General features: G+C 42.9%; 1 protein-coding gene across 5 annotated transcripts; it reads left to right on the top strand.

Annotated features, from left to right (window-relative positions):
• The first annotated feature begins 4,526 nt into the window (after positions 1-4,526).
• On the top strand, positions 4,527-14,419 carry tp53inp2b (tumor protein p53 inducible nuclear protein 2b). Of its 5 annotated transcripts, none has more exons than XM_033628687.2 (4): positions 4,527-4,821; positions 10,842-11,221; positions 11,975-12,545; positions 12,650-14,419. In XM_033628687.2, the coding sequence occupies exons 2-4, from the start codon at positions 11,098-11,100 to the stop codon at positions 12,915-12,917; spliced, it is 963 nt and encodes a 320-aa protein (XP_033484578.2). In that variant the 5' UTR covers positions 4,527-4,821; positions 10,842-11,097; the 3' UTR covers positions 12,918-14,419. The 5 variants fall into 5 exon arrangements, with proteins under 5 accessions (XP_033484578.2, XP_033484576.2, XP_078026096.1 ...); XM_033628685.2 differs by having other exon boundaries at positions 11,972-12,545; XM_078169970.1 differs by having other exon boundaries at positions 4,529-4,817; positions 12,389-12,545.
• Positions 14,420-15,205: the final 786 nt, after the last annotated feature.

Here is a 15,205-nt window from a genome sequence, read left to right as displayed (position 1 = left end):
CACAGAAACTTCAGTCGGCATAATACTGAAAAAAAAAAAAACAAACTTAAGGAGCCTCTGTGAACTTTCAGTGTTTCGTACTGCCTTCACACACACAGTGTCCCCAGGGGCCACTGTGTGTGTGAAGGCAGTACACACACACAGTGTCCCCTGGGGATCTGTTTGTCCCAACTTGAAGAAGGGATGAGTTCCCAAATAAAATGAGTCCTCACAAACAAGTTACTCTACTGTCTGTTTCAAGCATCAACACACACACACACACGCACACCAAGCCGAACTTCTGAGTCAACTCGTCCATCGCCACACCCCGGTCTTTAACCACAAACAAAACAGCAGTGTTTACAACGCAAGGTTAAAATATGTTTGAAGCCCTCTGCACTTACGCACATGCCCTAGTCAGCTGTGCCAGCAGGGGCAAGGACAGGCATGCTGTTAAACAAGAGCTGCATGTCACATTCATGAACATCAACACACAGGGATAGAGAGGGAGAGGCATTGTTGTGACCTTTCACCTATTTCTCCAAGCAGCTTGGGAACCAGTGGGAATCCTGTGAAGCCAGGCAACTTCAGTGAAAGCTCTGGCAAGGATAAAGACAAAAAATAAAAAGGAAGACAATGGAAAATGATAACCTCCTCTCTTCTCTCTCTGTGTCCTTTAGCAGCGTATTCAAGCCTGGAGTATTTGTGAATGACGTGGTTGTGATCACATCCATTAAAGGCTAATTACTACACATATCTTGATTCACAGCTACTGACACGAACACAATACATGCTACAAGAACATGCCCAAACAAGTTCCCCCAGGCTTGTGACTTCTTCAGATTAGTTTGAGCGCACAAACATTAACACGGGCACAGATGCACAAACTGTTCTTGCTAAATGTTTGTGTTCACTGTGTTACTGGGGTTTGGATATCATCATCACTGCTGGGCGATTGTGTGTGCTTGTGTGTGTGTAGGTGTGTATGTCTGTGAGAGAGTTGCCTAGCACCTGGTAACTGTATAGGCTGAAACCTTATCATCCTGCCTCTGGAGAGCTCATGATGTGCTGGACTCTTGCTATCGTCTCTCACCGCTGTGATAGTAATGTGACAAAGTCCACAGCAGAAAAAGTTGCTTACTAAGGAGTCTGTGTGAGAAACATCTGGAGCTACAACCCTGTTAGGTGTGGTTCATTTGTTTTTAATTTGCGCTGATAACATGTAGTGACACAACCAGGCCTGATCACCCCCATGCACATTCATGTATTATAAAATATGACATACTGTAAACTCAGTACAATGCATAGTCCTGAAACAAAAGTAAAGTATGCTGCACAGCCAGAGTCTTTGTTGTCCCACTTACCCTTCTTTAAGGTTAGTGTACAGTAGACTTGTATTCTAAAATCGGCATACAGTAACAACCATGGATGGATTACTGAACGGACCTACCACAAAAATTGGCAAAAGAACCACAAAGAGATAGAAAATGACTACAAAGAGATACAGAAGAACCAAAAAATACACAACATAACCCCAAAGAAACACAAAGAGACACAAAATGACCTCAAAGAGAGAAAAAATGACCTCAAAAAGAGACAAAATGATTACAAGGAAACACAAAACCTCAAGGAGACACAAAATGACAATAAAGAGAAACAACATGACTAGAAAAGACACAAAATGACCCCAAAGAAACACAAAACAACCCAACAAAGACACAAAATGACTAAAAAAGGCACAAAATGACTTCAGAGAGGCACAGAATGACCATTAAATACACAAACTGACCCCAAAGACACACAAAATGACTTTGAAGAGACACAAATTGTTGACAAAGGGACACAAAACAGCCGAAAGAAGACACAAAATTACCTCAAGGAGACACAAAATGACTTTAAAGAGACATAAACTGTTGACAAAGAAACACAAAACAGCCACAAGGAGACACAAAATGACTACAAAAAAGGCACAAATTGACTTTTAAGAGATACAAACTGTTGACGGGCACAAACTGGAGTAGGACAAAAAAAATACACAACATACCTCCAAAGAGACACAAAATGACCACAGAGAGGCACAAAACAACCAAAAGAAGACACAAAATTACCTCAAGGAGACACAAAATGACTAAAAAAAGGCACAAAATGATTTTAGAGAGACACAGAACGACCAAAAAATACACAAACTGACCCCAAAGACACACAAAACAACCACAAGGAGATATAAAATGGCTACAATAGGCACAAAATGACCAAAAAAGACACAGAATGACTACAAAGAGAAACAAAATGACTACAAAATGACTTTAGAGAGACACAGAACGACCAAAAGAGACACAAACTGACCCCAAAGAGACACAAAATGATTACAAAGAGGCACAAACTGACTTCAAAGAGACACAAAATGTTTACAAAGAAACACAAAACAAGCACAAGGATATATAAAATGACTACAAAGAGGCACACAATTACTATAAAGAGACAAACTGTTGACAAAGAGACACAAAACAGCAAAGAAGACACAAAATAAGCCCAAGCATATGAAGAAAGACCAAAAAAGTCACAAAATGACCCCAAAGAGACACAAACTGATTACAAAAAAATACACAACAACCATGAGGGGATACAAAATGACTATAAAGAGGCACAAAACAACCAAAAGACAACACAAAATTACCTCAAAGAGACACAAAATATTACAGAGAAACAAAATGATGAAAAAAAAGGACACAAACTGATCCCAAAGAGACACAAAATATTACAAAGAGTCACAAAATGACTGTAAAGAGGCACAAAACAACCAAAAGACGACACAAAATTACCTCAGAGATACACAAAATGTTTACAAAGAGACACAAAATGATTACAGACAAACGCACAACAAGCTCAAGGAGACACAAAATGACTTTAGAGAGGCACAAAATGACTAAAAAAAGACACAAAATGACTTTAAAGAGACACAAACTGTTGACAAAGAGACACAAAACAGCCAAAAAATACACAAAATGACTTTAAAGAGACACAAAACAACCATGAGGGGATAAAAAATGTTTACAAAGAGTCACAAAATGACCTCAAAGAGACGCGAAACAATCAAAAAAAGACACATTTCTTCAAAGAGACACAAAATGACATCCAAAGTCTGTGTGTCTTGCTCCTGTTTTACTGTAAGAAGAGATGGTGGAGCCTTTTCCATATCTGTGCCCAGGGTTGCACTGTCTCATAATCCGCCCGTGGGCATGACAGTATCTTCTTAACAAGTATCTAACTGTTCCTTTGGGCAGGAGGAACAAACAGATTTTTCAGACTACAGTCATAAAGAGACACACATACAAATTCTGTCATTAACCAGGTCAAAGTATAGGATTACTCTCACACTTCACAGGGATCCAGTTGTAAAAATCAAATGAGATCAGATAAGTTTCAGCTGGCAGGGAGGACATCCAAAACCCTCGTACAGTAGCCTACAGAGCCTGCGTGACCTGTCCAGGTTTGTACAGACTTGTGTCGAGCCTCGGAGACCTTGAGTGTGCATAATACTCAATAAACTTTATAGGAAGACAACACAGGACGATCTCTCACCTGGAGACACACATACTTGCATAAACACACACACATAAAGTAATGTCAGCAGTCACCAGTTTGCACAATCTGCAATAATAAAAGCTAGTGGGTATTCTCAAAGACTTCACAGACTGCAGAGTGTAAAACTGACCACCAGGGGTTTCCTAAACCTCTCCACACCTCATTGGTTACTCAAATGCTGCATTCAGAAAAGGCACGTCTGATTGGCTGGTGTAGTTTGAGTGGCACGTGGAGGCCCTCCCCACCGAGGCGGAGTGGAAAGATGGATGTTGAGGGGGAGGGGAAAGGGCTCTATTTACAAATGAAAATTTAAAGTCACATCACCAGTGTCACTGGATAAGGAGAGCTGACATTGCTTGTGAAGTGGGACTATTTAATAATGTGGAAAATTAAAGGGCTGCATGAGCATTTTCTCTAAGTTAGAGATCAGCTTTATAACTCTGTCACAAGAGGAGAACATGCAAAGGAGGATTAGGTTAGTGTGATGCAGCTTAACATTTTTAAATATAAGCACACAGAGTAATATATTGAACACAAAGATAAATCTCCAGAGGTGATTAGTAGCAACAGTTTTATCACTAAATGTATTTAATTAAACACCAAGTTGACACTTTAACCACTTTTCCTGTCAACAGATCTTCATCTTTCCCTGTTTTAGAAGACTTGTATTTGCAGCTATGTGAGCACAGACCCAGGATCAGTTTACCATCCCCCAGCCCTCCATTGAAAGCAGCAGGGATTGGTGAGAGAAGCTGATCCGTGATCAGGTTTTAAGTGAAGTCACGGTTTCCATCTGGGTGCAGGTTGACAGCCCCTCTCGCCCAGCCCCCACCCTGTTACCTAGAGGCCCGGCTTGTGGCTTGTGTAATATTCTGATTGGCTGGTTTGGTCGGGGTGGGCGGGCTGAGGGGGCGTGGCCGAGTGTATTGTGATCTCACAATCAGCTGTTTTGTACGCTCTACATTCTGATCCGAGGATCAGCTGGAGGCAGCAATAAACAGAGGGAAAATCTGCAGCGGAAAAAAACAACACACACACAGAGGAGAGGCGGAAAAAGCTGCAGATGTTATGATCTGACAACATCAGTGTAACATTTTTACACGAAGCCCTTCTTCTGAGAAGAAAGCCTTTTATTTTTCTACAATGGTGTTTTAACTACCTCACTTAAAGACTATCTAAAGCTATGCTTTAAGAATTGTTGTCGTTTCTACTGTGTGTGAGATCTCGTTTACAACTTGAATAACATTGCAAAGGCAGGTAAGCCATTCTTCACTTTGCTTTGCATCTGAGACTTTTGTGTGTTTTGTGTCAGGCTCTGTGTGATCTCAGGAGGTATCAAACTACATTTGTCTCTGCCAGTGAGGCGGCTGCATTCTTTCCTGTGTTTATCTACAGAAAATATCCATCATGAAATCATAGAAGAGGTGGAATTACATAGCTGTGACTCATTAGGAGGCTATCTTTGACTGCTGTGCGTTATAATAGGTATGACCTATTATTAGGTCACGAATAGGTTTGAAAGCAGCATAGCGTAGCCAGCCCAAACTGAACCGCCTAATCAGGTCGATTCGACGACCTATATCTCAAAAAATGGCTGCATATGTGTGGCATATATATCACAGGACACCAGCGAGCCGTTGTCTGGTAAATTGCACCAAATGCTGATGTGGAGTCAAGTCGATGGCGGATGTTGATGTTTTTCTGGGAGGCGGACCTTGTAGGCTCAGGTTTTCTGCAAATATAACCACTCATTTTACGTGATGTGAAATGACAGTTAGATTGTGTTGTCGCCAGCCTGTGCAGTCGATGTCTTTCGTGCAGTGTCGCTGAGCCACAACTGTCATTGCTTTGACCCTTCAGCTGTAGAGCTTACACGGATAATTCATGTTTAACCTGGATACTCTGCAGAAAGACTTCTCTCGGCCCACCGGCAACCTGCTGCAATCTGGGGTCGATGTTTTATGTCGCCCCATTAATCTGAGGGTATTGTTGTGTATTTGAAATGTAAACATTGTTGCAGTAGGCAGCGTCTTTTTTTTTTTTTTCCTCATAACGTCAATGGGATGACCGTCGACAAAAGCAGCCATTCACACATCGGTCGTTTTTTTATCCCAGTGTGGCAGAATGCACATTAGGCATATAGGTCGCATAAATCATAGGAGCTTATGATTTCGCTATGTTTGCTATTCGGATGTCTTTTTTTTTCTTCTCTCCCTCCGGTCGTCAAAGAGGCTGGAGCCTCTCTGTCAGCGTCAGTGACGTCTGCATGACGTCACAGGCTTCTTGTTTTTATTTCACCAGTCCCCGCCCATCCTGCTCCGCTCCTCCTACCGTTAAAAAAAGATCAATGTCAAAAGGAAGATCCATAATTTAATATCCTTTTTAGGTGTCAGGATGTGCAGTCCTGCAGCTAAATTATAATTTATTGTGTTACATTTGAAAAAATAGGAATAAACAAGGCCTGTCAGTGCTTCTAATGACCACACCAGAATATGACAATAGCTCTGCTGTGCTGTGTATGCCATATCTTGCTGCCTAGGTGTAATCTGGTTGAGGTAATAGATTGCCAAGCTTTTACCTGTCACATTTTAATTTAGTTTTTAATTTAACAGTGAATGCTCGCATATCAACAGGGGAAAACAAGAACTGTAAACAAGAATTAGTCCAGAGGGCTCATTTTCACCTGTTGTGCCTGGACAGATGTTAAGAAAGGCAACCTAAAAATAGCATTATCAATTTATCTTCACAAAATAGTAAATATGCACAAGATAGCGTAGCACACACCCAACATTAATGAACACCACAGTGTAGATACTGCACTGTAGCTGCAACACATTATATAAGGACAACAAAAGAGGACTGTTCATTAATTTTCCGTAACCAATTATCCTGTTGGGGGTCATGTGGGGGGGCTGGAGCCTATCCCAGCTGACATTGGGCGAGAGGCGGGGTACACCCTGGACAAGTCACCAGACTGTCACAGGGCTGACACATAGAGACAGACAACCATTCACACTCACATTCACACCTACGAGTAATTTAGAGTCACCAATTAACCTGCATGTCTTTGGACTGTGGGAGGAAGCTGGAGTACCGTAGAAAAACCCACACTGACACGGGAGAACATGCAAACTCCACACAGATGGGTGTGTTCAAAGCAGGAACCCTCTTGCTGTGAGGCAACAATGCTGACCACTGCACCACCCTGCCACGTTAAAGGAACAGTGTGTAAGATTTAGGGGGATTTAATGGCATGTAGCGGTGATGAATGCAGATTGCGACTATCTGAAACTTCTCCTGGTTAGAATTCCTCTAGTGGTCATTGTTAAGGAGGTTTTTACCATGAGCCAAATTATCCACAGAGGTCTCCACTTCTCCAAAAAACAAACACACCAGGTGATTAAAACCAGTAAAAACTCAGAATAGCTCAGTTTCAAGTTACAAATCAGTGTTTCTCTGTCGTTGTTCGGCTCATCTGGTCACTAGACCTGCACCTGCGAATGTGTGCTCATCTTTTTTCTCTAAAAACAAGATCCAGACGTTCAGAAGGTTTTTACCAGGAGTAGAATTATCCGCAGAGGTCTCCTCCTCTCCAAAACAAAAGGACTCGGATGTTTAAACCAGTAAAAAATACTGAATGAAGCAGTTTTGTGTTGAAAGAGAATCAGTGTTTTTCCACTGTTGTTTGTCAGGGAGGGGCTGCCATCTATGGTGGCCGATGTGAGAACGAGAAAGACCCTTTCTAGAGCCAGTGTTCGGTTTGTCCATTCTGGGCTACTGTAGAAACATGGTGGTGCAAACATAGACTGTATCAAATAATGGAAATCGCTACCATGATGTCAACCATTGGTTTGTTAACTAGCATTTTGGAACCTCGAATTTGGCATTTCAGTCATCGCCATCTTGGTTTTCCAGAACAAGAAGTGACCATATCTGGATGAGACAGCCTGCCACTCAGGCGGCCCCACCCTTAAATATGCAAAACTTTAAGCCATGATAAGATGTAAACAGGGAAGCCTAAATAAAAATTCACCCCCATACAGTTGTCATGAATGTTGAAATTAGCAAAGACCAAAACCTTTTATGTACCAAGTTGTAAACATGTTAATTTCAGCTGTCCAGTAGCGACTGACTCGCTTCTGGAGTCAGCCTCAAGTGGCCATTCAAAGAACTGTAGTATACAGCACTTCCACATTAGCTTCATTTTTCAGCCTCAGAGGCTGCTGCTTGGATGCAACATGGTGGACTCCATGGACGAGGAATAAATAGCTAATTTTAAGGTAATTAAAACACAAGGATTCTAATCGTCAGCTGGTTACTCACCAAAGAAAACATATTAATTATATTCTATTCAATTTCTGCCATTATATCCCTCTAAATCCTACACACACACACACACACACACACAGACACACACACACACACACACAGATGCTTTGAAAGAAAAAACAGGACTGACAAAGACTTGAAGACAAAAAAAGGAAGCCAGACTTACATATGACTACACATAAAATGTGATATTACATATACACCTCACCTCCCCTGTCATAGATTTTATTTCAGAGGACATTTATCAGTGTCTACACAACCTATGACATATATCCAGTAACTGTCTGCTCCAGGATACAAGCATATCAGTGGTGGTTATTTATTCTCATTGGTGGTATCAATAGCTATATTTACACTAGTTAGATTAGCTGCTACAGCCACCAAACTGATAAAATTAATTTATCAGGATAATGCTGCAGGAAGTCAGCGTTGAGTGTGTGTGTGTGTGTGTGTGTGTGTTGTGGATGCCTACTGCGCCCTATGCAAAGCAACCCTCAGGCCTTGTCACCAAAATTTTGTTTATCTGGATTTGTCATGGTCTCATGACTTAAGTTTCTATTTGCTCGGGAATGCATTAAAGCAATCTCAGGGCAAAGGAGGGACTGCAGCGCCTCACTTCAGACTCAGTTCGTGGTATCTTTTTGGTTTTCCTTTGCAACAGGCCCAAAATATAACAACCACGGGCCGTTTTGTTTAATTGACTGGGTACGATTTTCAACACATGACCTAGAAAGTGAGTCAGAATGAACCCATACAACCCCGAGAATTTAAAAAAAAAAAAAAATACAGCTGAGAGCTTAGTTTTTTTGGTGGCAACAGGCTTCTCCCACTTTTGTCTCTCACTTGCTCTTGTTATTTCAAGCATACACCCATACACGCCGTCTCCTTGACAGTGTCTATATTTCCTGAAATAACTCTTGTGCATCTGACATAAGAAATCTCAGGAGCATGTACTTCATGGTTGCAAAGATGTGTCTTCCCTTGGTGTTTCTGGTGGTGTCCATGGTGATTCTCCAAATAAGGACAAAAAGTGTCAGCTTCCCAACAAGCATCCATGCATGTCTCCTTCTGTGTCTCTTTGCTCTGCATATTAATCTCTATCACACGCACTTTGTTTCACCTTATAATCTGCGTATTAATACCAACCTCTGCCGTGTCTTTATCCATTCATGTAGTAGGTGAAAGAGTTGAAAGCGAGGAACTCATATTTCCATAAGAAGTTAAAGACAGACAAACAGATTTAAACCTCTTTAACATTCAAATCAGTACAAGTAAAGCCTTATAAATAAAAGCATACGGGGAGGAAAGCAGTTTGATCTAAAATTCAGAGTGTGCGCAAGTATTGACAGAGGTTTGCTCTCTGTGATCTCCTTAGTCATTCTTTCCTCTGCGCTCACTCAGTTAAAGTAAATAAAACTCAGCCTTTGAGCATGTAGGGGTTTGTCTTAAGCTATGGTTGTTCAAACATCTGCTCAGCATTACATCATGGTGTTCACATTTAGGTCCTTTGCTTCCACACCTTCTGTCATAACATCTCTGTCTATCTTTGCATTTTAACATTGTGCACACTCACTTTGTTTGACTTTTGTGAGAGGGCCGAGTCTTTGTATCACCTCCTCCTCCCCCTCTTCTCCTCTGGCCTGTCCATCTGTCCTGAGACTGTGCTGATTGGTTATCTAAACTTCACGGGGGAGGGGAGTGTAGCCGTCGATCACCAGCTTCCTGCTTGCTGACTTTACTGATGTCATTCTGCCAAAGCAAGTCAGTGAAAGTGTCACAATCATTTTCTCATGGGTTAAAAAAACAGTCTTGAAGCCTTGAAGCTGCTATAATCAATACTTTAATATTAACAGCGGATCAAATGATTTAAGCCTGTGTGAAATGTGTCACTGGCAGTGACAAACCCACATATGATTATCACCAGACACTGTGGTTTCCCTCAGCTCTACAGAGTGCCTTTTAGGTCATTGCTTTGCTGTTTTGGTTCATTCTCACAGCTCTCATCGACATTGTTTGTGGGCAAAGCAGGCAGCTGTGTTCACAAGAGTATGAACCATCTTTTACGGTACCTGCTTAGCACAAAGGAGGTTAAAAAGAAGAGAAGTTACATGCCTGGTAATATGTGATCGGCACTTGCTGAAAGGCTCAATAGCTGGCGCACTGTCATAGAACATGGGGATGATTGATTTGCTTCACTGAGGTGTCCGCAGTCAGTCCTGGGTTGGAGTATATTTTAACAAAAAATAAAGATATGGGTGCTTTCAATATGTATGAAAACATTTTACTGTACACCAGCTGCCATCGCCACAACTTCTGTCAGGCAGAGTGCACCCAAAGAGCACCTGAGCTATTTTCCAACACTGTCTGCTGTAACCATGTGCCTGTGTCATACCCCATAGTTCCCATGTGGTCACAGAGCATGTCCTAGCCTTCCTTTAAAAGCCTTGCTCAGCACTAAACCGCAGACAGACAAAGTTATTGACCAGCTGGTGGACATAGTGGAGCATTTCACAGCTAGAGAGTCAGGTATTTCCCTGAGGAGCAGGTGGAGAACAGAAACTTGATCTTAAGATTCCCGCCTATTCAAATGTGCAATCTATCAGTGTTAGAGTGGAAACTTAACAGCTTCAGTGTTTTATAGCACATTGTTTGTATCAGCCTGTCATTACAATACAGGTCAAAGTGCTTTAAAGTTTGAGGGTTCCTGAGGAAGCATAAGTCCAGCTTCTTGTAATGTGTCTTTAAACAGCCCTGAGAATGCTCATACCATACATAGTGCTCATTGTGCTTATCTATTGTACCCACACTAAGCAGTGGGAAATGAACCAAATAAGTGACTTCTGTTTTTTAAGATGTCTTTTTATAGAACGTGTGTTAAGAAGCACCCATCTCCTGATTACCACTAACCACCCTTTACTTTCTATCTCTCTTGTTCTCTCTCTCTACAGGCCTTTGCTCCAAACCAAGTGAAACCTTACATTTGCACTACAGAAGCCTGTCCACTCCTGTTTGTCCAAACCGAGATCCAGCAAAGGGCTTCAAGTGAAAAAAAAAAAGAGAGTCAAAAATATCGGACAAAGAATTGCTTAAAACGGCAAAAAAGCGATAAACACAAATAAGAAATTCAATAAGGCAGCTACAGCTTTTTCTTTGTGGACGACAAAAAGCACCTGAGTCATCAACACTTGACAACACAAGCAAGTCATGTTTCAACGTCTGAGCAACCTGTTGTTTGGGGAGGTAGAGGAGGTGGAAGCTGAGCTGAAGGGACCCAACCCCTGCGTGACGGAGGCCGACGAGGAGGGATGGATGCTCGTCAACCTGCCTGGTGAGTCTCAGCAGAGGGAGTGCAGTGGAGGCTTGAATAGGTTGGCGTGGCATTTAAGAGCCACATAAAACTGGGGAAAATTCAATTTGTGTTTTATGTTCAAAGATTGAGATGGCTGAGAAACACTGCTGTTCCCTCTTGCATGTCTGTAATACTGACTAACATCTGAAGTGTAGAAGTAAACATGGGGATGAAGGGGTGAGGTGAAGAATCAGTCGGGGCGTGGCGCAGCTACACCGGTGCTCACCCATATGGCTGCCATACCAAAAGTGTTGTCCGTCAGTTGATGGAAACACATAATTCTCTGTGAACATACATCTCCTTCGTCTTTGTTTATGATCTCAATCATGACAAAGGAAATTACTTAGTATGAGAATTTGCTTTGGTGCCTGTTCAGAAGCCAACCAAACATCAAAAGCAACATAAAAGTTCCTCTCAGGAGAGTCAAGACAAACATTATGTCACTGACATAATCACAACCTTAGAGGGTCAACACAACTAATGATGTGACTCTTTTATGTTTTGTGTTTCCTTACCCCCTCTTCTCCCCCTCCTCTAATTTTTTTAAACACCCTTACATTCCCCACACTGGTATGTGTGCGCGTGCGTATGTGATCCCCTAAAAATGGCCCCCTTCAACCCGCATGGCTTTTTGAAAATCCATCATTTTTGCAACATCCCCCCTCCCACCTTAAACATCTGTCTTTATTGGCCGTCTCATCCCCGATCTCATCGCTGCCATGTGCTCAGAAGAATCTGACTGCATGATGCAGGCCGAGGATGAGACGGGAGCCCAGCTGATTGCACAATCATTCCCAGATAGTACCCAATCAAATCATCAAGTCACACATACAAGGACTGAATGCCCGGCCCCCATTCCCCACCCGCCTCACAAGCGCCGTAGGACACATAAAGGTCGGGCTCGAGGTGCAGTAGCACCATCAGTTCCCCTGTCTTGTCCAAGCGCTAGCCCGTCAGACTTGGGTGCCATTACACCCGTGACCCTTCCGAGACGGGCCAGACTGTCCACGCCCTCCTCCACATCGTCGTTGTCCCCCGGCTCTGGAAGTGAGTGTGGGAGCAGTGGGGGTAGCAGTAGGGCAGGCCCAGAGAGAGGCTGCATGGATGAGAGCTGGTTTGTCACCCCTCCCCCCTGTTTCACTGCAGAGGGAGCCACGGCGGAGGCCAGCCCGATGGAGGACCTGCTCATCGAGCACCCCAGCATGTCTGTGTACGTCTCCCCGAGCAACTTCTCTATGGTCTCCAACGCCAACCTGTCTATAGTGGGAGAGGAGAGCATTGTCAGCCTGGCGAGCAGCGTGAGGTGAGAAATAGCACTCTTTTATGCCGGCTACACTTGACCTCCACCTGCTTTTTAAGCATCAACAGCAATCACACCTTTGATTTATTTTTTCTCTCCCTTTGCAGCAGAATGGCAGAACCAGCTGCTGCCCCCGCCACCCGCAGCACTATGCCCACCAGGGTGAGCCGTGGAGCAGCTGCCCAGGCTGGAGCTCTGGCCAAGGTCACCCAGGTGGCCAGGGTCCAGCGTAGCAAAGCACGCATCGAGCGACGCCATCTGGGCCGCAACCGCATCCAACGCCAAAACCGCACTAGGGAGCAGGTCCCTCGCCACGCAGCCCACTCCAGAAACACCTTCCTTCACCAGCCCAGCAAGCGCAACTTCTGCCACTAACTCCCCGGCAACCTGGGGGCATCGTTTACTCTGAGGGCATTAGTAGTGCATAGTCACCTCCAAGACACACGAGATTAAATGTATTCCCCCCACTGCATATGTGCTTTCATTTCTGCACATTATATCATATTACACTCAGATACCAGTAGACCAGTAGCTCTTTTGTTGTGGTTTAGTCGCAAACTGACTCCACCTGGTAGTTTTATGCCCCATTGAACCAAGCCCTCTGAGTAGATCTGTGTAGACCTTTATTATACTTGTTGTCCATTGCAGTATCCAAACAACTAAAAAAAAAAAGTCTTCAAAAATATTTAAACAGGTTATACTTAGTAACAATAATGTCTGAAAAACAACAAAAAATCTATTTTTTTCTCCTATCTTAGTAAAATATTCTCTTTGCTTTCACTCTTCCTCAAGGCATGTTTTGTTTTTGATTAATTCAGCCATTAAATCCTTAAAATACTTTAAATGTGGAGATAACAACTTGAAATTTGAAAAAAACAAGTGTACTTTGAGGCTTCTCTGGTGGAAACCATGCAAGACAGAGACAAGTTCAGTCTTTGTATCTTTGCAGAGAAAACAACTCATCATGTCTTCGAAGCTTTAAATTATAGGTGATTATTTTTATTCAGGAAAAGTGGAAGGATATACCGCGGGTGACGGGTGTGAGAGGGAAATCACTTGACATTTGTTTCTCTCCAGTCTGGTCTTTCGACAAAGTAAAAAGACCAAGGCAAGGAGACACGGGGCAACCCATTTCATCATGGGAAACAAATGCCATGATGTTTCTCTCTTCTCACTTTGTGGAGGGTGAGAGCAAGTAGAAGATGGTGAGAGTGTGAGCAAAACAGACTAAAGAGTACAAGGAATGACGTGATGAATTAGAATTATTATTAAAAGGGATGTGGTAAATATGAAACAGTCAAAGGAAAGTGTTATGTAACCCTCTGAGCAGCCTGTGAGCGTTTAGAAAATGACCCTTGTTTTGAATATTTAATCAGTGTTGCTCTGGATATTGGATGAGGCACCTTCTTTCTGCGAGCATGAACATTAGTATGGGCGCCCATAATAAATATATAAATAGATTTACTGATAAGGAATAAGAGTTGTTTAGATGCCAATACTGGTATCGGAAATGCCCCTGATACTGCCTAAAATGCTGGATCGGGTTCCAGTGAGTACAGGAGTCTATGCACCTGTCTGATACCAGTTTATTTATATATAAACTATAAAGCAGTTTCACATAAATAAATATAATATAGTAAAACAAAGTTCTATGGCATGTGTGTATACTTAGCAGCGAAAACATTACAACCAATGACAGGTGAAGTGAGTAACACTGATCATCTTGGTGCCATGTTGTGAAACCTGGTGTTCATGTGGATGCCACTTGACACACCACCCACCCAAACACCATTGTGGACCAAGTACCCCCCCTCATGGCAATGGCACTCCCCGATAGCGGTGGCCGCCAAGTAGGACAATGCACCATGCCACACCCCCCCCCAAAAAAGCTCAGGAATGACCCGAGGAACATGACAAACAGCTCAAGGTGTCAACCTGATCTCCCAATTTCCCCAGATCCCAATCAGATTGAGTATTCGTGAGATGTGCCTCTACCCCAGAGGTACCCCCCATCCAAAAGGGGGGACCTTCTTGCATCAGTCTCTGACCTGTCGAGGCATGGACACGGGACCTCTGCGAGTGTCCTGTGGTGTCTGGCACCACGGTGTTGGCAGCGGATCTTTTGAGTCTTATGGGTTGCATAGATGCTCAGTCAGATTGGGATCCAGGGAATTTGGAGGCCAAGTTGACACCTTGAGCTGTTTGGCACATTCTTTGGGCCACTCTTGACACATTTTTGAGGTGTGGCATGGTGGCGATATGCAATGTCAGGTAGGAATTGGTATCATTAAGGAAAAATGTTATCAGAACATGAGGTGAAATGACACAGGGCTTGCCTCTGGGTTACAGGGTATGGCAGGTGATAGTAAGTGCAGAGCGGTATCGATGGCAGCTCTTTATTTTGTTTTGTGACATTGTTTTCTGCTCATTTTGTCTCGTGAATCGTAACATTTATTTTACAGTCTCTCTCTTCATAGTTCCACCAAAGAAAGAAATCCAAGTTTGTTCCTGTTAGACAAAGGAGAAAGTACACTGTTAATCGCTCCCTGTCAATCACACACAGCATGATGATCATTAAATGTGTGGTTCGCATACTTAAGTAATGTGCCCGGCACACATCGGCCATTTCCATCCACAATGTGTGCTGTGTTCTTTTGTTACTC

The sequence above is a fragment of the Epinephelus lanceolatus genome, chromosome 8, assembly GCF_041903045.1.
Source record: "Epinephelus lanceolatus isolate andai-2023 chromosome 8, ASM4190304v1, whole genome shotgun sequence".
In the NCBI taxonomy this organism is placed as follows: domain Eukaryota; kingdom Metazoa; phylum Chordata; class Actinopteri; order Perciformes; family Serranidae; genus Epinephelus; species Epinephelus lanceolatus.
The sequence above is the reverse complement of the archived record's forward strand: the minus strand, read 5'-3'. Positions and strand labels throughout refer to the sequence as shown.

What these genes read in the sequence shown, in the direction of transcription:
- tp53inp2b (XM_033628685.2), top strand. Translation starts at nt 11,098, where the DNA reads ATGTTTCAACGTCTGAGCAACCTGTTGTTTGGGGAGGTAGAGGAGGTG. An exon ending in GATGCTCGTCAACCTGCCTG is followed by an intron (nt 11,222 to 11,971) that starts GTGAGTCTCAGC and finishes CCATGTGCTCAG; the next exon opens with AAGAATCTGACTGCATGATG. An exon ending in AGCCTGGCGAGCAGCGTGAG is followed by an intron (nt 12,546 to 12,649) that starts GTGAGAAATAGC and finishes CTCCCTTTGCAG; the next exon opens with CAGAATGGCAGAACCAGCTG.